Genomic DNA, 21,398 nt, shown 5'->3' with positions numbered 1-21,398 from the left:
CATACTCATTTGGCAGAATGGCCCATTTCAGAATAACGTATATTATATTGCTGGATGTAAGTATCTCAAATTTGTACTTAATAGTATTTTCACCTCACAAAAGCTCCAATGTCTTTCTCTTCATGCAAAGTGCTGGTTCAATCGGTGAATTAATCTGCTCCCTACAGTGGCTACTACATTGACTACAGCAGAGACAAAAAGGAGGTGAAGAGGAGAGAGTGGAAGAGACACGAGTTTCACTACGACAACGTCTGCTGGGCCCTCCTCACGCTATTCACCGTCTCCACTGGAGAGGGATGGCCTCAGTAAGTGGATTGTTGCTTGAAATAAGGGATCAAAATCTAAGTCAATTAAAACATTTTGGCCTTAACAGCCTAAAAATAGATAAATGACCTCTCGTCTCTCCCGTCTTTTCTTCCTGCCAGAGTCCTGCAGCACTCCACCGATGTCACAGAGGAGAGCATGGGGCCGAGTCGGGGGAACCGCATGGAGATGTCCGTTTTCTACGTGGTCTACTTCGTGGTCTTTCCGTTCTTCTTCGTCAACATCTTTGTGGCTTTGATCATCATCACCTTCCAGGAGCAGGGCGACAAGATGATTCAGGAGTGCACTCTGGAGAAGAACGAGGTGTGTCGCGATGAACAACATATACAGACACACCACACACACACACAGTCACATTCACACATATTCATTCATGTCTGTTTTGTTTTGTTTCTGTCCATCAGAGGGCTTGCATCGACTTTACCATCAGCGCCAAGCCGATGACCCGCTACATGCCCCAGAACAGACAGACGTTCCAGTACAGACTGTGGCACTTTGTGGCATCGCCCTCTTTTGAGTACACGGTGCTCGTCATGATCGCTCTCAACACTGTGGTCCTCATGATGAAGGTAAAGCTCTCCGTACAGCAGGATGCAAGATGGCAACAGTAGAGACTTTAAAGGATCTTTGGTAGTCATGTTTGCATGTATCGGTGCGACAAAACTTCTGATATTTCTTGAATAATGTTTGTCGGAATTGGGAAGTAAGCAACATTTATACAGTCTGAAACATGTAAGTCCAGCATGATGAACTTGTCATGTCTGTCAGTAAACTCAAAGTTCTCTTTTCCTTCAGTACCACTCGGCTCCGACAGCCTACGACATGGTCCTAAAACACCTCAACTCGGCCTTCACTGTCCTCTTCTCCATGGAGTGCATACTCAAGATCATGGCATTCGGTTTGGTGGTGAGTTTTCACTCAAGAGATCAATCAAAGGCAGAAGCTATTTAAATCACACCTCGCTCCACTGATAAAGAATTTGTCTATGTTGAGTCAAATTACTTGAAAGATTTTCTTTTTGCCGCAGAACTACTTTCGAGATACTTGGAATATTTTTGATTTCATCACTGTTCTTGGCAGCATCTCCGAGATAATTGTGGATTTACAGGTAAGACTCTGCCAAGACACCATTCGTTTTCACAATGTTGCGACCCTTGAAATAAAAGACACAAATATCTAGCATTAAAAGCAGCATCCTTTCTTTCCAAGTCTCCCTCGCGTGTTACGATCCCTGCTTCCAGACAAAACTTAAGTCATGTTGTGATGAATGCCGCCATCTGTGTTTTACATCCTGTCTCTCCCTTCTGTCTGCCACTCTCTCTCTCTCTCTCCCTCTCTTTCTCTCTCGTGTCACCCACTCTCCAACCATTCATGCGTCAGTCCGTGAACACAATCAACATGAGTTTCTTGAAGCTTTTCCGAACAGCCAGGTTGATCAAGCTGCTGAGGCAGGGCTACACCATCCGTATCCTGCTGTGGACCTTTGTTCAGTCATTCAAGGTCGGACATTTTACTTATTTCTTATCGCTTTGGTTCCTCGCACGAAGATCATAATGATGCTTTTAAAGCAATATAACTTTTATTCATGACGAGTTTTGTCTTTGCCGTCTCTTCTCCAACAGGCTCTTCCTTATGTCTGTCTTCTCATCGCTATGCTTTTCTTCATATACGCCATAATTGGAATGCAGGTATCCTTTCACTAATATTTCACAAATAACATAACAGACAGACTGTGGAAGTCTAACTTCGGGTTATGTACAGGACTTCTGCACTACTTTTATTTTTAAGAAACAAATGCAGACTATGTGACTGAGTATATACATTTTTCGATCTGATGTAGTCTCAGTGTTTAAGTTTCAAGACATTTATTGTCACTCCAGTTATACAGGTACAATCGTGTAAAATGCTTTAGCTGGGAGGCTCAATAAAAGAACGAAAATTAATAGTAAATAGAAAAAATGCATTTAAAATATGACACAATAAATATAACAGAAATATAAGACGCAATAAAAATCTCCATCTAAGAAATATACAAACATTGAAGAGGGTTTTGTTCATTGATTTTACAGATGTTTTTGTATTTTTTTAATATTTATAAGCTATTTGGTGGATGATTCTTTTCTTAATATTGTTTATATTAAGTCATTTGCACCATAGTCATTTGTGTTACTGATTGTTTTAACGTTTTTCTTGGACATATTTTTAATATATGTAATGTAATTGAGTTCCAATGGAATAAACACAACCGGTTCTCTGCAGGTGTTTGGAAACATCAAGCTGAATGATGAGAGTCACATCAATCAACACAACAATTTTAAGACCTTTTTCAGTGCGCTGATGCTGCTCTTCAGGTGGGCTCATCAAAAGTACCCTTCAAGCCTCGATGCTTTCAGTTTTAATTCATTCTCTTTCGCTTCTAGAAAATGGGTCTGAATTTGATGTCAACTAGGTGTTGGTTTGTGTTTAAACCCCCAGGAGTGCTACAGGGGAGTCCTGGCAGGAGATAATGCTTTCGTGTCTGTCGGGTCGGGAGTGTGAACCAGACTCGTCCATCTCCCCACTCACCACGTCTCCAGACCACGAGGGAGGCTGTGGGACTGACTTTGCGTACTGCTACTTCGTCTCATTCATCTTCTTCAGCTCGTTCCTGGTCAGGGCTCCACCAAAATGACACTCGCGTTATATATTTGTCAATTCCTCTGCTGTCGTTACGCAGTGCTTTTCTTCTTTATGTCTCTTTTATAGATGCTAAATCTGTTTGTGGCTGTGATCATGGATAACTTTGAGTACCTGACGCGAGACTCCTCAATCCTGGGTCCCCATCACCTGGACGAGTTTGTTCGCATCTGGGGGGAGTATGATCGTCTGGCGTGGTGAGACTGGGATCTTATTACTGCTGCGTTTTCACATGTTTTATTTAAACTCAAGCAGACCTGATCAACAGTCATGTTCTGTCTTTATCCAGCAGAGGGCCGTCAAACCACATTTTCAGTGCAATGAGCCGTCATGTTCCCAAAAGAGCATCTAGAGTTCACTGTGATAGAAAAAGCCAACATTGCTCTTAAAATCTCAAATGCCACAGCACAAGATCTTAAAATTGGAACTTCTCTTCATCTGTGTTAGATCTGTGTTTTATGCCACTGTTCATTAACCTCTCCACCTTCTGTTTCTCTGTGCCTCCCCTCACCTTTCCCTCTGAAGTGGTCGTATCCACTACACCGCCATGTATGAGATGCTAACACACATGTCACCGCCCCTGGGCCTGGGCAAAAAATGTCCTGCCAAGATCGCCTACAAGGTACTGACAACATTATCACTTTTTTCTTAAGGGTTAGATGAAACCTCAAGTAAAATCCTAAATTCCTTATACTGTATACAGTATAATACAGAAAAGAGCAATACAACTTGTAAATAAGGTGGATTTAAGGGAACATACCAACAGAGTGTCTATCAAGTCAAAGGTAATACAACTGAAGTTGAATTAAAAACTTTATGGTTAAAGCCAAATACAGATTATTGTCTGAACATTTACAGAAGTTGTTCAGCTGATGTTGATCGGAGAGAAATTATTAATTAATTAAAATGACTAATGCAGATGTGTTTTTCAGTCTGCGGAGTAAAACTATAAATCTCTGAGGAATCATTTCAAATTTTCAAAAACGAAATAATCTGGTGTGGTATTTTTTGCTGGAAATGTTCATTGAAGTGATTAAATTAATCTCCTTCCGTCTTCTTCTCCCCGTCCCTCGTTGTCTCTCAGAGGTTGGTGTTGATGAACATGCCTGTGGACGAGGACATGAGCGTCCACTTCACCTCCACCCTGATGTCACTCATCCGCACAGCTTTGGACATCAAAATAGCCAGAGGTCCGACTCATGAATTAGCGCGTCCAGATTGTGATATAGCATTTAAGGGTTCAGCCAAGGATTATTTTCTTTATCGTTTTTTTTGTGAATACATTTTTTTCATAATAGATTAATTATTTGGTCTCTAAAAAAAACTTTAATTGGGAAAATGTCAAAGAAGACGTCAAATTGTTTGTTTTGTCCGACCAACAATCCAAAACTAAAAACAGATCTGATGTCATATAAGACGAACATGCAGCAAATCATCACAACTGGGAAGGTTGTTAGTTAATTGTTAGTTAGTTTGTAGTTTTTAGTTAGAAACACGTCATTTTAAAATGTAAAATTTGGTTTATGTGAAATCACAACATCACATGTGAAGTGAGACATTTCACATGTTTGGTTTCTATTCTTGACAAATGACATCAATTAACTTATCGATTGATCGACTAATCGTTCACCTTCAGTTAACTGATAATGTATTTGCGGCTGAGTGTGGATGTTTGTTTCAGGCGGTGAGGACCGTATCGCTCTGGATAGTGAACTGCAGAAAGAGATCAGTATCATTTGGCCTTATCTGCCCCAGAAGAACTTGGACCTCCTGGTACCGATCAACAAAGGTCTGGCTCTCAGTAAGGAGGAAATACTCGATGTAATGCTGAGAGACGAGCAGCAACAGTTAATGTAGCGTGTCTGCCCTCACAGATACGGACATGACAGTGGGGAAGATCTACGCTTCCATGATGATAATGGACTACTTCAAACTGAACAAAGCCAAGAAGCTCAGGCAACAACTTGAAGCTCAGGTCAGCTCTGCATGTTATCATCTTCTTCACCCTGTTTTATAATCATGTATTCAAAGAAACGAGGTACATAAATTAAGTAAGTAATAAGACAACCATGTCGATAATCACATGCGATCTATTATAATTTAATTTAAGGCACAATTTGATCAACAACATAGAGAAACTCTCAATGATAAGCTATGATATGACCTTACCTTTTAAGATGAAGAAGAAGGAAAAATTGAGGAAGAATTGCAGTCTAGCAAACCAAGAATCAAGTTCCATCCCAGTTGGCCATATTTCTTAAACTTCCAAACATAACTCTTTACAAAGAGGAAGGAATGACTTCATTGTCTTGTTTTTGGGGTCCTCTTTGACCTTCTTAAATTTGGGCCTGAACAAAATGAAAATGAAATCAGAATGAAGCCCTCTGACCTCCGTTTGATTTGTTTTTGTTTCTCTCATTTCAGAAGAGTAGCTTAATGTTCAAGAGTCTGGATGCCTCTACGCTCCCGGAGGACATTCTGTCCAACACCCAGACGCTGCCGATGATGGCCCACAGCGCGGGCTCAGCCCTGTGAGTCTGCGCTCATGTGCTCATCTGTTATACTTGTACTTGTGTATTCATTAATGAGTTTGTTGACTGTTTATCTCTGTCCCAATACAGGACCAGGGGAGGCTTTGTGGCTTTGAGCCCCATCTCACCTCAGGAACTGTTTTTGCAGCCCATAAACTCTGACACTGATGCTGCTCAGCAGCAGAATCCGGTAAGAAAGAGGATCAACATGAGCCTACAAACATTAACACCACAACCACGTCTGCATGAGAGCAGCAGTTATTAACAAATCATTGTGGACCTGTCACAGCTATGTGGAGAGGTTGTGGCCAGTTAACTGAAACAGCAATTTTCCTTTTCAGTTTCTTGAATAGTTTTTGGAGGTCAAGTTCCAGAAGATCATTTTGAAGAGTAGAAATATGTTTTTTTCTTCTTTATAATCTTGTTATTCATTTAAATATGCAGTCAGTGATTCTAATCCAATATGCTTTTTGTTAAATTCAGCGAACATCTCCTCGTTGGTCCGCTAACTGTCTGTTCTGTGAGTGAACTGAAAAAAAAGCCCAGGCTCTATAAATGGGAAACAAACAAAGGGGCTCGGACCGAGACACAACACTATTAATACCAATCAGCAACTGTTAGTGCTGGTGCAGGAACAAGTCCACGGATGTATACAGAGAAATGCATTGGGAGCAAGAAGGACGGTAGTTCTGGAGGGACCGTATACGTTTACCAGAATCGCTGACTTAAGTGCAAATCTTCGGCACCAAGGAGTGTCGCCTCAGTTGAAGCCCTTAACATACGATAACGTACTATACAAGACAAAAGAAGTTGTCAGGGGTGAGCTAGGATGTGTCGAGCCTACCAGTCAGCAGGCTTGCATAGAAAACAATGGATGTCTGTGTGTTTTCACACGTCATATGCCGCTGGTGTGTGTTGCACTGTTGCAAGAGTAATCTTGTGATCCCTAAGAGGGGGTCCCCAGGTTGGAAACACTGTCTTAGAGCACCTATTGTAACTCACAAAGCAAAACGTTTCACATATCATTTAAACTGTGACTTGTCTCCGTGCCTTGCAGAGCACGGCCTCGCTGCTCTCTGTTCTCGTGTCTTTTAGTCCTCTGGAGGTTGGAACAGCAAAGGCAGATTGTCAAACTTGTTGTTGTTTTGCTGTGTCTATACTGTCTGGTTTTACTGGTCTACGTCGCTTGCTAGATGAATGATATGAAATGATTCAGAAAAACGCACATATTAGTGTTTGTTCTTGCAGAGGAATGTGTTCGTCCCTTTAGACAGATGTCGTCTGGCTCATGTTTGTGTAGCTATTAAGACCTGAACGCGCATGACTGAATGAACTTCCAAGCTGAAGTATGGACTTCATCTTTCCCTGTGATCTGTTTTGTTTATTGTCTATTCTCGCTTGTCTTCTCCACTGTTTCTATTCCTCCTTGAAGTCAGTCTCCCCGTCGCCAGTTGTTAATCTGTCCGTTTTTGGCTGGAATGGCTTCTGATTGGATGGCGATGTCTATGATAGATGACCCTCAGATTTGAAATGGCTTGTGTGCCCTCCTCTCAGCTGAGCTGGACCTCCGCATCTAAAGGGCAGCCCTGTCGGGGGACGAGTCTGATTGGTGTCTCTCCTTGCCCTCCTCTCTTGTTTCTGTACTCACCTAGGTGGGCGAGTGCAGTAGGGGGATTGAAGCCCCACAGGAGCTCCCACTAGGGAGGGGTCTGTGTGTGCGGGCCTCTTCCATGCCCCGTCTGGCTGTAGAGTCGCAGGTACATCTTCCATGACAAGGCCTCTGTGCTGGAACTTGAGGACGTCAGTGGCTGCATGGGCTCTAACGCCAAAGTTCCTTATGTGATGCCGAGAAGTTAAATCAGAGTTTTGGCTTGTCTTTTGCTACTTTGGGAGTCTGATTAAGGTTCAAAGAATTGTTAACATGGGGTGATCTTTGAATGCTGATGCCTTCTAACCTTGAGCTCTCTCTCGTCTCGAGAATAGAGGAAACTAATCCAAAATAGTCTGTTTGATGCACGTTATTTTTGCACTGAACTGAAGCATGTTCTGTTTTTAAAAAGCTCTCTGCAATGGTCCTCCTGCTCCTGCATTAAATGATCCGAGTGTAATCCCAGCATGTTCCCTGTGCTTTCATGTTTGTCTGTTTTTGTTTTGTGTGTGTTTTCACATATAAAAAGACGGAGGTTGCAAGTGGCTCCATGAAACGTTCAGCCTCGACTGTTGCCGATCAGCGGGTCAACGGTCTTTGGGAGGAGGACAAAAGTCCGGAGAGAGTTTATCGTCCTCGTCACAAAAGCTACAAGGCTGCTGGTGAGTCCCGCTCACCTGTTATCACATCGGCTTGTGTGCGTATGGTATAAAGTGTTTATTTGGTCATCCCACCATTGGCAAACATGGAACACTGGTGCACTGGCAATGCTTTAATTCATGTTGTCTCCTCTGCTGAATGTCTTCCCTCTAGTTTCCCGCTCAGAGCACTGGAAGCAGGGTGACAAGGAGCGTGGCCGATCTAAGGAGCGCTGTCACCTCCTTTCTCCAAAAGCGTCTCGTTGTAACTCAGAAGAAAGAAGTTTGCAGCCCTCACGATCTTCTAGTGCAGAGAGAGCACGCACCCAAGATAAACAGGTGGGTCAGAGCAGCTCTGTCCAACTAGCTGATTCATGGTCTTGGACAGCAACAAAGGCACAAATTAACAACACAACACACTTAAAAGTGAAATTGAAATTGAATCAGCAAATGTCCCCCTCCATTTCTAATTTGCTGCAGTGCCCCTTTAAGTTTAAGTTGCTGGATGTCCTGGAAAAGAAGATCCAATAAGTCTTGTTTGTTCCATTTTGTCTTTATTCTCGGCTCCAGGGCAACAGCTCGGACAGTCCGGTGCCCTCCACCTCAGAGTCCAGCACCCCCAGCGGCCGACGACCCGTACCACAGGCCCGCTCTCGCCCCCACATCTCCTACTCCCCGCTACACCCCTCCGTCGGCGAGGACGACGATGAGCAAGGCAGCCCAGAGACCGTGAGGCGGGGCAAGCCCAAATGGAAGACCCAAGAGGGGGTCGCAGGCGAGAGGCGGGGCGACGCAGACCAAGACCCGTCCCCACTTCGACGCTACCCCTCCGAGCCGTTCCTGGCCTCCCAAGACGGCGACCACAGCCCAGACCCCTCCGGCCCCATGGAGACGTTGACCTTCGAGGCGGCTGTGGCCTGCAGCCTGGGACGCTCAAACACCGTCAGCTCGGCCCGGCCTCGCTTGCGGACCGGCTGGCAGGTCCCCAACGGACACTTTCGTAAGCGCATGGTGCAGACGACCTCTGTTGCGGGCTGTGATCCTCTCAGTGACACAGAGGAGGACGACCGGTGCTAGGGACAGGACGCACAGCGTGGAGGAGGAGGAGGAGGAGGAGGAGGAATCCCAGAGAGGCGTTAGAAGGCGCTGTACGACAACGTACACAGTGAAGGTCAATGTGACTCTTTTTGCATCAGTGCTTCGAGGCCGCGAGCCCTCTGGATGTTTGATAAGATGTGAACCCAAAACGAATGAAAACAAAAAGAACAATACTTCCTGAAACTGTAGTTGCCAATTCACACAGAACACTGACAATAAATAAGGTCTACTTCCTGATATGTACTTGATGATAGAGAGTAATAACACATCTCAAATAGTTGTGGGATGCAGAAAATAAATGAATGGATCAAATTACGTCATTCGTGTCGATAGGTATTTTCATTTCTGAAGATGTTTCTAAATGATTCAGTGTTGCTCTTAACAGTATTTATCTGTGGGGTGTGTGAATATGTAACTACATTTTCTTAAAAATTGATTGTTTTGTAAATACGTTGTGATCATCACACCATTGCCATTTATTAGACCAGATCAATACAACAAGCCATGACGAAGAGGCAATCGGATACTTTACCAGACAATGTGGATACTAATAAGAAAAACTCAATAATGCTGGATTTTTTTTACAGTATGAATGAATGTGCAGGGAAAAAACTGCCTGATTTCCCTCGTTATTTTACTTTTTTGTATTGAACATAAGTTGTGAGAAATGAATACAGTTATAGAGCAACGTGGAGAAAGATGCTTATTTGTTAATCATGCCTCCAACAAACTTCAGATCTTCAAAATAGTCATGTTACTTTTATTTCTACCAGTCTACACCCTTTAAATGAGACTTTCCTGACAAATCATATGTACCATTTAATTTTGAGAATTACTGGGCGTGTAATTTTACTGTGAACTGATACAAAATGATCTTTCATCGTTTTTCACCTTTTTCTTCCTTGTGAATATTGTACGAACCATTGCAGACGATGACTGTAGAAACACTCTAGACACCCCATGACACATTTGTTTCACAAATTAACATTACTCGAACTAACTTACTAATAATGTACAGAGGAATTATGCTGTTTGTAATATTTAGAGAGGAAAAAATAACAATACACAGTATCAGCTGATGAGCTTTAAAGGTAAAGGAATTTTTGGAAATGTTCATTTTAAGGTTTGTGTTTTTGTTTTTTTTTGCCTGAAGAAGGCCAATTCTGTGAAACTCACATAACCAAAAACATGGAGATTTGTATCATAAGTACCTGGAATGCAAATACTTTGTGGGTTTTTATGTGTACAATAGCTGTATATACAAATAAAGGTGTCCTCAAGCTGCCACTGTTATTGAATGTCCTTTATTTTATTTAAATATGAAGCCTGGGAAAACATCAAAAACCTTAATAGATGTGAAATTGAAGCAGTAAATTCACACAGAAACTTTATTTAAATGTATATCCTTGATTTACTATTCTTATTAGTTGTTAACACTGATCACACCTTTATTATGGTGACATCTGAACTCATGTTATAAACTGACATTTCTTTAAATTGATTTTATGCTTCACCGACACAAGTGTTTTCACTTAATGCGTCTGTTTAAACCTCTACGTCCAGCCTGCGCTTCATGCACTCTTCCACAGAAGACATTTTGTCAATTAGATTAAATTAAATATGATATAGCGTGTAATATAATACATAACGTATTACAACAGTATATATACTATAATGTGATAAAAAGTGCCGTTTTTTTGTGTCTATTTGCTTGTTTTACCACAGAATGCCATATGCCGTGTAGATATTACATTAAAAAAACGATTACATCTAAAACAAACTGATTAAAATTGTGCCTATAGTGTTGAAAAATATTTTTGCAATAAAAGTATGAAGAAAATCTATGTTTTACAATAATCTATTCATCAATAGAGTAATTATGAATTATTGACTAATTCTGTTCTTTATCAATATTTTTAATTTATGTTCATGACTGAAAGGGGCGGGACTTCAGCTCTCTGTCAGAACTACGTAAAGGGGAATCATCCAATCACAGCGCAGAATCACACCCGTACGTCATATCCAACCGACCGATAACATGTCCTCCGGTTGAAGAAAGGGCTAGCAAGGAAGCGAACTGTTTAATATTACTTGCAAAGTTCAACGGAGGAGATGTCGCTGCTGTACAAAGCTCAGGCCGCTCAGTGTAACAGCCACAGCTGCTGCTGAAGTAGATAGTTTGTAGAAATCGTGATTATTTCAAAGGAATGAGCGACACGGAAGTCGTCCAGCTGGCTAGCGAAAAAAGTAGCTAGCTAGGCTAGTTGTCGTTAGCACGGGAGTTCTTTGTTTTGTTTTTCAGCTGGAGGTCCCTGTGTTCACGAAGAGAAACTGGTGTCGACAGCTTTAACATTTAACGTTGATGGAGACGTTTTAGAATAATGTACATGGTATATTTAGCAATGTGTAGTTGAACTACTAGTGAATGATCAGAGGGATATATTGGACAAAACTATCATTAGCCACCGAGAGCAACTTTAGCAAGAGAGAGAGATCCGATTTTTAACGTTGGGCAGGACCGGGCTGGAGACACGAAGACATGGGCAACTGTCTCAAGTCTCCCACATCAGATGACATCTCTCTGCTTCACGAGTCCCAGTCAGACAGGGCGAGTTTCGGCGAGGGGACAGACCCGGACCTGGAGCCTCCTCCTCCGTACCAGGTCAGAGTCTAACGTTACCAACAACTCCCAGGGTGTTTCATTTAAGAAAATAAAAGTTTCTGGCACACGAAGGAAGGTTCGTTAAATGTCCATATGCAGACAGTGTTTGTGAAAATATGTCTGTGTCCCGTGTTTCATATATTTTTCTGCCTCAAGTTCAGTCTAGTCAGGTAACACCAGAGTAAACAAACTGGTTTCAGAGTAATCTTCATCAACTGACCTGTCAAGTATATCCAGACCTAACAGCTGCTTTATCTTTCGTCTTGTCCCCACACAGAGCCTCACCAGTCTGTTCACTTTGTACAGACAAAGTAAGCTGATACAGGAGGATAATTGTGTTTTTGTTTCTCTTTTGTCTGTAACCAGGAGCAGGCTCACATGCCCATGTACCACCCCACACCCAGTCAGGCCCGCCTGGCCACCCAGCTGACAGAGGAGGAGCAGATCCGCATAGCTCAGCGCATTGGCCTCATCCAGCACCTCCCGAAGGGTGTTTACGATGGAGGGAAGGACGGCTCAGAGAAGAAGATCAGAGAGTGAGTGATGTTTACACAGAGGAAGGTTCTGAGCAATTTTGACTAATTCAGACATCGTGTTTTTTTGTACTCCTGACTTCAGTATCTCTTTTGTGACAGTCTAAAATGTATGACTGATATTTAATCGTAAATAAGAATGCTATGATATGACATATGGTCCATGGGAAACAAGTCAGCTGCAATATCAGTCTACATAATGCCATGGTAACAATATGTAACATAATTCCCACTGATTTAATAAAAAATTTAAAATAAATTAAAAAAAAAATAGAAGGCACTCTGAGGCCAATCTTCGATTTTGGGCTATAAAACCAAATTGAATTGAAATTGAATTGAATAGATAATCAGCTTTAAGAAGCTGGAACCAGAGAATAGTTGGCTTTTTATTGAGTTAAATGTTTAATTAGCTATGAACATATTTGCCAACTGTACAGTATCTACTTGTGTGTATTCAAGCTCTTATTTTCCTCTGTTTTCAGATGCGTGATCTGTATGCTGGATTTTGTTTATGGGGACCCCATCCGATTCCTGCCGTGTATGCACATCTACCACATGGACTGTATAGACGACTGGCTGATGAGGTCCTTCACCTGCCCCTCCTGCATGGAGCCCGTGGATGCTGCCCTGCTCTCCACCTACGACGAGACCAACTGATCTTTCACCCCTCCTCCTTAAAGCTTAGATCAAACACACACACACACCCAACAATGGCTCTCTGGTAGAGTGAGAGGAGCTAAAAAAAAAAAAAAAAGTTAACTTTTCTTGCACTTTGAAAAATTCAAAATTTGCCACCCAAATGTTGGCCCTCCATGTCCTCTGGTCTAAATAATAAGCTGGTCTTAAACATCAGTTACACAAACTGTTTACAGGCGACCCTGCATGACTGTGTGTGTGTGTGTGTGTGTGTGTGTGTGTGTGTGTGTGTGTGTGTGTGTGTGTGTGTGTGTGTGTGTGTGTGTGTGTGTGTGTGTGTGTGTGTGTGTGTGTGTGTGTGTGTGTGTGTGTGTGTGTGTGTGTGTGTGTGTGTGTGTGTGTGTGTGTGTGTGTGTTGCTGACGGGGAGGGTGTGTGTGAGCTGTTTGATGACTGTGCATTTCCGCTTGAGCCGGTCTCAGTGGCGCCCCCCCCCCCCCCCCCCCCCAAACTGACCCCAGTTCACCTTCATTCCAGTTAGTCATCGTTAAAATGGATAATAAGGTCAACAGGTGATCGACCAAAATGCTACGAGTTGTCGCTAGAAATCTGTTGGATTCAATTTGAAGCTTTCTGTGGCAACAGTAAGACTTCCTCAACAAAGTGATCTCTGAACATGCGCTCAGAGGCATGGGAATAAACAGCATACATTTACACTGTTGTTGTTAGAAGAAATCACTCTCCAGCTTGTTAGGATTACAAACAAAGAAACCCCTCAAAGATAAATAGACTTTAAAGAAAATGCTTTGAGTCGAAGGGAATGTGACGTCTGACGGGAACGTTCCTCGAGGCGGTGTTTTAAAGTAGCTGGCAGCCAAAGTAAAGGGCTCATTGGTGCATGGGCAGGGTCAGTCAAAAATTAGAAAATGCTTGCACACACTTTTCATCTGATCCAGAGATTTGCACTTTACTTATAGGACAGTATCTAAACAATATATTAATATATGTACCTTATAACCTTGCACTATCAATACTTCATTCCTTCATTTCCTGAGATGCAAAAGTTCTATAACTGAAAAGGTATTTTCAAAGCTGTCAGTAGTCACTTATCACATCGAGGTAAACCTGAAGATGTATTTAATGAAATCTGTGCTTCAGTAGTATGAGCCTCCACTTTGTTCCGCTTGACTTTTCATTCTTGTGTGGTTTTGTGTGGAAATGAAGGGACAGAGGCTTGCTGCGGTTTAAAGGAGAAGTTAAACATTTTGACACAAGAAGACACCAATCTGATTCTGTGCGTTAAGTTTCTCCTGGAGCAAGGAGGGGATTAGCATAGCATAAAGACTAAGCCGGGGTAAACTGCTAGCATGGCTCCGAAGGCGTGGTTAAAAAAAAGCAAGCGTATCTCCGGTAACTGGGAGTAAAGTGTTCAATAAACCATTTAAGTACAATATATAATGTGCTAATAATGAACTAAAGAGTGCTGGTAGGCTTTTTTATTTTTTACTTTGGAGGCTAAGCTAGCTGTTTCCCCCTGCTTCCAGTCTTTATGCTAAGCTAATAGCCTCCCTCATCTAGTTTACTTGGCGTACAGACATGACGAAGGTATCAATCTGCTCATCAAAGCTAAGAAGCATTTTTCACAAATGTTGAACTGCTCCTTTAGGGGGGAAAAAAGAGGCTAAATTTGAAGCAAACTTGAAACTCTTAGATTTTGAATCCCCATTCGTACAAAGTCATTTTCTTTATTTGTCACATTTTTTTAGTTTTATTCCACTATAATTGTTTCCTTATTTCCATTCACTGTAGCAGTAGTTGCAAACATTTCCTTTTGATTCGTGACATCATTTGGTGAAAGTGTGGCTGTATTTTTCTGTTTCCTGTGTTTTATCGTTTTTGTTACATTTGTGTAAATTCCACTTTGTATTTAGGACAGTAAGTCAATAACTCTTCCACTGGTTTAAGCCTGACTGTGCAAACCTCTGTCCCAAATGAATTTCAGAGTATGAGAGACTTCTTTTATCGTGTGATAGTCACAACAGAGACTTTCATTAAGCTTTTCCTTTGCTGTGTTTTTCATCTTAAGTTTATTCTGAAAATTATGTCCTGTGATCTTGTTTTATTTGTTTCTTTTTGGAAGGCTAGAAAGCCATCATGTAAAAAAGAAATAAAGATAAAAAATTATATATTTCTTATTGTTTAATTAAGAAATAAGATATAAACAATTTATAAGATATAAACAAAAAACACTTGACTGTTTGCATCAGTCAAGTGGACTAAATGTGTGCAAAGGGGCAGAGTACAGAGTACACCATTGGAAATTCCTTTGAGCTTTTCATTAATGCAATCCTAAAATCTGGCAGTGGAGTGTAAAACGTGACGAAATAATCAGGGTTCTCCGTTTGACTGATGGAGCAAGCGAGCCAAAGCCATATTAGTAATGTTTGATGCTTTGTTTCCTCGCCTTGCATCAGCTGGGGAGCAAACACGTGAGTCCAATGGAGCGTTTTTTATTTTGAGTGGAATTGTAGAAACCATTCAAACCAAACGGATGCCTTGTTTATGCACATGGATCTCACGTATGCAATGTGCTTTATGTGGACTCGTGACATTGTATATAAGGGCCACACATCCATCATATGCACTTAAAAAGAATAATGGATTGCAACATGCCCTTTTGTTCTTTCTTTCCTCAGATTATGCAGCGACACAATTAATCAGCTTTGCTGTGTTGCAAGATCTGCATGAGATTCGGACACAATAAGGACGGACACGAGAAGGTCACTTGTTCAGATGCAAACATAATGAGGTTTTGTGTGGCAACATATTAAATCTCTGCAAATATCTCAAGAATTTAGGCTAAAGGATTATTTTTGTGTTAATTGGTCTATGATATATCAAGAGAAATGCCTGCTTGTTTAAAGGTATTAAAAAGCATCATTAATGTGCGTCGGGTTATTTTAATCCCCAAAATCGGAGCACAGGGTCAGCAGCCCAGCAGATGGAAGGAATTCAGTATTCATGTTAAAAACCAGTAAAGAGGATTGAACCCCAGTTCACTGGGCTACCTAGTAATTAGTAGCTTATAACAGAGGAGTATAAAACAACCACATGTTTTCAGTTTGACAGGTTTATTTTTCCAAGCATGAAATATTCATCTGAGGCAACGTTTTTTATTAAGCCAATGCTGACAATTCAGGTTTAGACATTTGAGTACATCCAGCAACTAGAATCAAAAAGCCACATGAATTCACATTACATTTTTATTTTACAACCCAAGTCAACTGCAAATGAGCCCATACAACCATTTAGTCATTATTTATCCTGTTTTTAATACTGGGTAATGGCTGGCTGCTGTTGACGCCCTGAGAAAAGCAGCGTTAGGGTTTGTACATCCCGTGAAAGGTGACCGGCATGGTGCACTCCACTTCTGCTCGGGCGATCTCGGACATGTCCTTGGCGTTGAGGATGAGGAGGTATCCTGGTCTCTGAGAGCCTGGAGCCACCACGATGGTCAGCAGCACACCTGAGGACGCAGCAACGGATTATCATGAAAACAAGTTCAAAACCACAGTGGGTGTCAGGTTTGAATATGTTGTGTTTATATTGCTGTTTGTCTTACCATCATCCTCATCTACCCCATCGGGAGTCTGAACAAACAGGGGCTCTGAGGGGTAGGAGTCTGGCTCTTGCCACACCCAGGTCTCCTTGGTCTTCACATTCAACTTGCAGATCTACGCACAACAAAGTCAGTTCAGGAAAAAAGGCTTGTTTGACACACTTAACCAGTTGAAGGTATTTTGTTAACTTACCCTGTCCGGTATGAAATGGTTGAGACCCAGGCCGTAGGCGTACGTGTAATTCTTTCCTCCGTACCTCTGGTAGTTAATCTGAGGGAACTCAAAAGCTACAAAAACCACATTCAAATGGTTACATAATGACAACATTTCCAGTGTATATCAAATGTTAATGTGTTCCCCGTGACTTAGTAAGTTAAATCTGTTGGATGTGCTTGCACCTTGGCGAGGCCCGGAGAAGAGCACCTCCGGCTCCAGCCAGATGGTCCCATCGGCGTGCATCGTCGCTGTGGCTGTGGTGTACGGCAGGCTGACGAGGTTCTTCCCCTGCTCCTCCTACACCGCGATGAGATGAAATGACATGAGACTTTACCTGTGTAGGGGGCCGTTTGTGTCCTGACGAGCAAAGACAGGCGACTCACCTTGTGGACGTCCAGGGGAATAACATATCTGCGGACCTCCGGCTGTGGCGCCATCATGGCCGCCTTCTTCACCTCTTCCCAGTTGGCTCTCAGGTTGGCCAACCAGAGGTAGTTGTAAACAAACTCGAAACTGCACGGACAATGAACAGCAATGACTCTCGTGTCAAACAAATCTGCAGAAGATGTACAGGGAAGTCTTAACGGTGCTTTAAACAGGATTGGGAGCATTTCGATTGCCTTCCATATTTCTCAACATGGCGCCGGCTGAGCAGGCGGCTTGCAGCTAGCGGTGCTAACAGCGCTAACGGTGCGAACAACGGCGAAAGTGTGGACAGCGCTAACAGTGTTCACCGGAGGGTGGGTGCTAAAACACTGTCGGTCGGGACAGTGTTATCAACAGGCACTCTTCTATATCTTTACTTAGCAAACAGTTAATGTGCTGAATCTCATATATTGCACCTTTAAATTAAAGTCCAACATTTACCCTTTCCATCCACAGAGGTCAACAACAATGAAGCCTTGGTCCTCATAGGTGTTGATGTGATGGAACATGCCAATGGCCGCCCCTTTGTACTTGTGATCAATGTACTCTCCTGGTTCTTTCCTGGCAATGTGAAACAAGGTCTGTAAAACACAGAGGAGGCATCATGAGATTACTATGATAAATATCAAGGGTTAGAATCACCAAAGACAACAATGTACTGCGAGGTCTCACTCCTTGGTTCTCATTGGACTCAAAACAGTCCATGTAGTTGGAGCCTCGGATGCTCCAAGCACTCAGGAATTTCAGCAGGTTGATTTTCACCGGGGTCTCCACGAAGACAAAGTAGTTGTCTGACATGCCGAAGCTGAAATTGGGAAGGAGAGAATGTCAAAACTTTGACTTTCCGTGACAACACTGATAACATATGGTGGAGTCTACACACACCTGTGCACATAGGAGGGCTTGAACCTCTCAGCACTGGGGAACTGCACCACCACCTTGGACTTCTCAATGGGATCAGACTTATCTAAGAAAAAAAAAAGCCTTTTTAAAATGATGTTTGATTTAGCAAGCAAAAAACGAATTATGTTTTTTTTCTTTTCTTTTATTTGAGAGGTCACATCGATTCCTCTAACCCTGAATTCAGCAACACATTCTTGTTATAAAAAGGAGCTGAGTTTAAGGAGAGTTTAACTGTTGTTATGTGTGGTGATGCCAGCGCTGATCCAAACCTTTCTGTGTGGGTGGGATCTTGACAATGTTGTAGGCCAGCGTTGCTCCCTTCCCCATGCAGTTTCCAATGTTATACACTGTACCATCTCTCTCAATGTGAGGGTGGGCTGTCAATCCGTTAACGTTGACATAGTTACACAGGTCAACCTGCATACACAATAAAGACATTTCACTGATGGAAAAAAAAAAGAGTGTTTTACACCTCAAATTCTACAGTAGATTTGCATTGATATACCTTCTTCAGCGTCTCCAAGGTGTCCATGTTTACTTTAGTGATGTAGTTGGTTTCTGTTACGGCATAGAAATCCTCACCAACAGGGTAAACGTTCACCAGGCAGTTGTCTGTGACTTCAACACCCTTGAAGTAAGAGAAAAACCTGGACACAAAAAAATGATTTCATTTTACAAAAGTAATTACATGAGCTGAAACGACGCCAACACAAGTCTGGAGTTTAAAAACAAACCTGCAGATGTAGCAGTTTAATGAGGAAAGACCGCCAAAGGAAAAGTATGCTAACTTTAAAGTACTCATTACCCATTTGTATTTCATGTTTTAAAGTGTTTTACGTGCAACACACCTGGAGAAAATGTTTTTGCAGGGATCGGGGTACGCAAAGGTGCCAAACTCAGTGATCACCACGCGCTTCTCTGTGATGGCTCTCACGTAGGCATCTGTTTTGATATACCTAGGAGGAGGAAAATTATTTCATCCCGAAACATTCGACACAAAAATGTTTTATTGATTCATGGACAGCCTTTTATCTTATAAAATATTGCTGATGTATGTTCGTGTGACTTGATTAGAATGGAGACCTGTGTCTGCAGGTTGATTTTACTACAAATAGCCTGAAAAATTACACAACACAACAGTATTCTTTCCTTCAGGTCTTACTTTCGGAAGTAGGTGACCTGTCCGTTCTTGAAGTCGAATTTGTGCATGAGGGCCTGGCCATCGAAGAGGTGATAGAAGGGTTCATCTCCAACCTCGAAAAGCCCAGGTCCTAAACGGAGAAGACTTCCCTTCAGAAAGGAAGGAATCCTTCCTGCAAAACACCAACATAAAAAACACAAATTTTGGGGCTTACTTTCTATGCTCTAAAAATACTCAAGTTATAAAACTGTCAAATGTTTATTTGACTGCAGTCTATTTCTGTCAGAGATTTGCAAACATACCTATGACTGTCGCTGGAAGAGGCTCAGACAGCTCCTCGCATGTCTCAAACATCTTCTTGTAGCCTCCAGCTGGGTGTTCAAATCTGTGATCAAACAGTGAAGACATCAACCAACACGGCAGCCAGGTAAACCAAATCCTTTAAGCTTAAAAAGCTGCAGACACACTGACTGTTCAAGTCACTGCGTAAAAGTCACAGGATCAAGTCAAAGAAACGTAAAATCAATATGAGATAAAAGAATAAAAAGTAAATTAAAGTTGGAACTCACCGGCTGACCATGTTTCCTTCCTGTTGTGGCACCACACAAAGCAAACTCTGGTCACTTCTGAACTGGACGTCTCTCTCCCAGTGGATTTGGGGTATTTATTTGTCTAGTCCCCCTCACGGTCACTGGAAATCTGTGCTGTAAACTTTTCTCCTGGCCAATCATCATGTCGCAGCGTGAACAACAATCCCATTGTGCCAATATCCTCTGCTGAGTGACCCAATGGCTGCCCCTAAGACACCGGATTTATGGCAGAGAATATCTATCACGCAGAATTGGCAAATGTGTTGCAATCGTGCATGTGATTATTTTTTTCAATTGTTATGCTTTAAGATATAGATAAGCTGAGTCATACTAAGTGCAGTATAGTTCCGAGTATTAATGAAACATGTGGGGTTACAAAAGAACAAGTAAACAGAGTGAATGGGGATTTTAAATTCAGTAATTCAGAATGTGTGCAATTCATAGAAACATTTTGGAATGAGACAAAATTGGAACAAAAAACAAGTACCACCACTTTATTCTAGATTAAATAATGGTTTTCTGAAATAGTAATAGCATGATGATCTATTGTGAAACACAATAACAGTGAACCTTTACAACTATTTATAGACCATCTTGTACAAAATAAGACGGTTGCACACAACACTAATTGTGTGAAATGTGGCCAGTTGTTTTTTGGTCTGAACTCAAAATGGCTTTACTTGCTTGTCTCGGTGTGGCGATAATCCAGGTGAAGGGATTATGTTTGACGTAGCCTCAAGAACAAACGCTGCATTGTTCCTTCTGGGAAAAAACACCATTAGTAGAGAGAGAGAGTTTTGTCAGTGACGTGGGTTGTGATGTGACTCCCCCAGCCAACACATGCAGACTGACCTACATTAGCAATATATAACATTTTTATGAAACTCTATGAATCAAAAAAAGAAAGAGTCAGTTAGTGAATATTAGTGAGAGTGACAGGGGTTCAGTCAGAGTTCAGTGACCCCAAACACAGCCAGGACCCAAAAATGTGGAGGAAACTCCCCAAACGGTTTGAAATCAAATGACCCACTTTTGTCCACCAATTGTAACTTATAGTAGAACAAACATGCATGTTGCTGTCAGTCACTCTGGAAAACAATAATTTATACAATTTCACAAAACCATACCAACTCAAACTCCACTTTGTAGCTTGTTCTGGGGCTTTCGACTATATCACATGGTCATCATCGTGGACGTTGATGTCACATCTTTCGAGAACACCATCCGCTGGTGAAAACTGTGTGATGTGGGTGAAAGCTCCAGAAAGAGAGCAAGGGAGCAAATATGAGGTGAAAATATTCTTGGCTGAGAAGTTTGGGAAATTTAGTTTGAGAGCAAAAACAACCTGCTTGAGTTGGGATTGTTTTAGTCAAACTACTATTTCCAAGGCCAAGAATGAACTTTGATAAATGTTTATTCAGAAAGGTCTACATACAATGGAGAGGTTATCAGAACACATCTAATGAAAGGAGATATAACAATGGCTAAGACTTGCTCTCCTTTCCTCTGCTCTGTTGTTGTCCTTGTTTCTAATCCTCTATAACGGGAGACCTCTGTTGGTTGATTTATGGTCAAAACTTTTCAAACGTGGCATCAGTGTCGCGCAGGCTGCTGTGCAAGGCTAATATTAGATCAATAGATCAGAGGAGGCGAAACTAAATATAGTAATACACTTAAATGAACCTGCGATGTTGTTGGGAAAATATCGACGTTGCTCTCACAGTAACGCAGGTCAACTACACGCATGCGCACATCGT

At 41.9% G+C, this 21,398-nt stretch overlaps 3 protein-coding genes across 3 annotated transcripts in view; 2 read left to right on the top strand and 1 right to left on the bottom strand.

Moving 5' to 3' along the window:
* Positions 1-8,894, top strand: part of cacna1eb (calcium channel, voltage-dependent, R type, alpha 1E subunit b) — a 42,376-nt gene extending 33,482 nt beyond the window's left edge. The window contains exons 28-47 of the mRNA XM_076098726.1: positions 168-305; positions 426-627; positions 729-893; positions 1,120-1,230; positions 1,352-1,432; positions 1,705-1,824; positions 1,947-2,012; positions 2,584-2,675; positions 2,800-2,974; positions 3,070-3,197; positions 3,526-3,622; positions 4,085-4,190; positions 4,682-4,789; positions 4,875-4,975; positions 5,425-5,531; positions 5,622-5,721; positions 7,184-7,288; positions 7,709-7,841; positions 7,993-8,156; positions 8,388-8,894. Coding sequence (XP_075954841.1) covers positions 168-305; positions 426-627; positions 729-893; positions 1,120-1,230; positions 1,352-1,432; positions 1,705-1,824; positions 1,947-2,012; positions 2,584-2,675; positions 2,800-2,974; positions 3,070-3,197; positions 3,526-3,622; positions 4,085-4,190; positions 4,682-4,789; positions 4,875-4,975; positions 5,425-5,531; positions 5,622-5,721; positions 7,184-7,288; positions 7,709-7,841; positions 7,993-8,156; positions 8,388-8,894 — 2,806 coding nt within the window. The remainder of the gene's footprint in view (positions 1-167; positions 306-425; positions 628-728; positions 894-1,119; positions 1,231-1,351; positions 1,433-1,704; positions 1,825-1,946; positions 2,013-2,583; positions 2,676-2,799; positions 2,975-3,069; positions 3,198-3,525; positions 3,623-4,084; positions 4,191-4,681; positions 4,790-4,874; positions 4,976-5,424; positions 5,532-5,621; positions 5,722-7,183; positions 7,289-7,708; positions 7,842-7,992; positions 8,157-8,387) is intronic.
* A 2,029-nt stretch (positions 8,895-10,923) lies between these two features.
* On the top strand, positions 10,924-15,693 carry LOC142956943 (RING finger protein 11-like). Its single transcript, XM_076098739.1, has 3 exons — positions 10,924-11,577; positions 11,944-12,113; positions 12,593-15,693. Exons 1-3 carry the CDS (start codon positions 11,455-11,457, stop codon positions 12,765-12,767), a joined length of 468 nt encoding a protein of 155 aa, XP_075954854.1. The 5' UTR covers positions 10,924-11,454; the 3' UTR covers positions 12,768-15,693.
* A 159-nt stretch (positions 15,694-15,852) lies between these two features.
* rpe65a (retinoid isomerohydrolase RPE65 a) lies at positions 15,853-21,337 on the bottom strand. Its single transcript, XM_076098738.1, has 14 exons — positions 19,621-21,337; positions 19,354-19,436; positions 19,073-19,223; positions 18,759-18,866; positions 18,416-18,557; positions 18,180-18,327; positions 17,893-17,974; positions 17,680-17,812; positions 17,449-17,588; positions 16,965-17,094; positions 16,764-16,878; positions 16,558-16,652; positions 16,368-16,479; positions 15,853-16,271 (listed from the first exon to the last, which is right to left on the bottom strand). The coding sequence occupies exons 1-14, from the start codon at positions 19,629-19,631 to the stop codon at positions 16,126-16,128; spliced, it is 1,596 nt and encodes a 531-aa protein (XP_075954853.1). The 5' UTR covers positions 19,632-21,337; the 3' UTR covers positions 15,853-16,125.
* Positions 21,338-21,398: the final 61 nt, after the last annotated feature.

This window comes from Anarhichas minor, unplaced genomic scaffold (assembly GCF_050575085.1).
Source record: "Anarhichas minor isolate MPS153535 unplaced genomic scaffold, ASM5057508v1 ptg000024l, whole genome shotgun sequence".
Lineage (NCBI taxonomy): Eukaryota > Metazoa > Chordata > Actinopteri > Perciformes > Anarhichadidae > Anarhichas > Anarhichas minor.
This window is presented reverse-complemented; position numbering and strand designations above follow the sequence as displayed.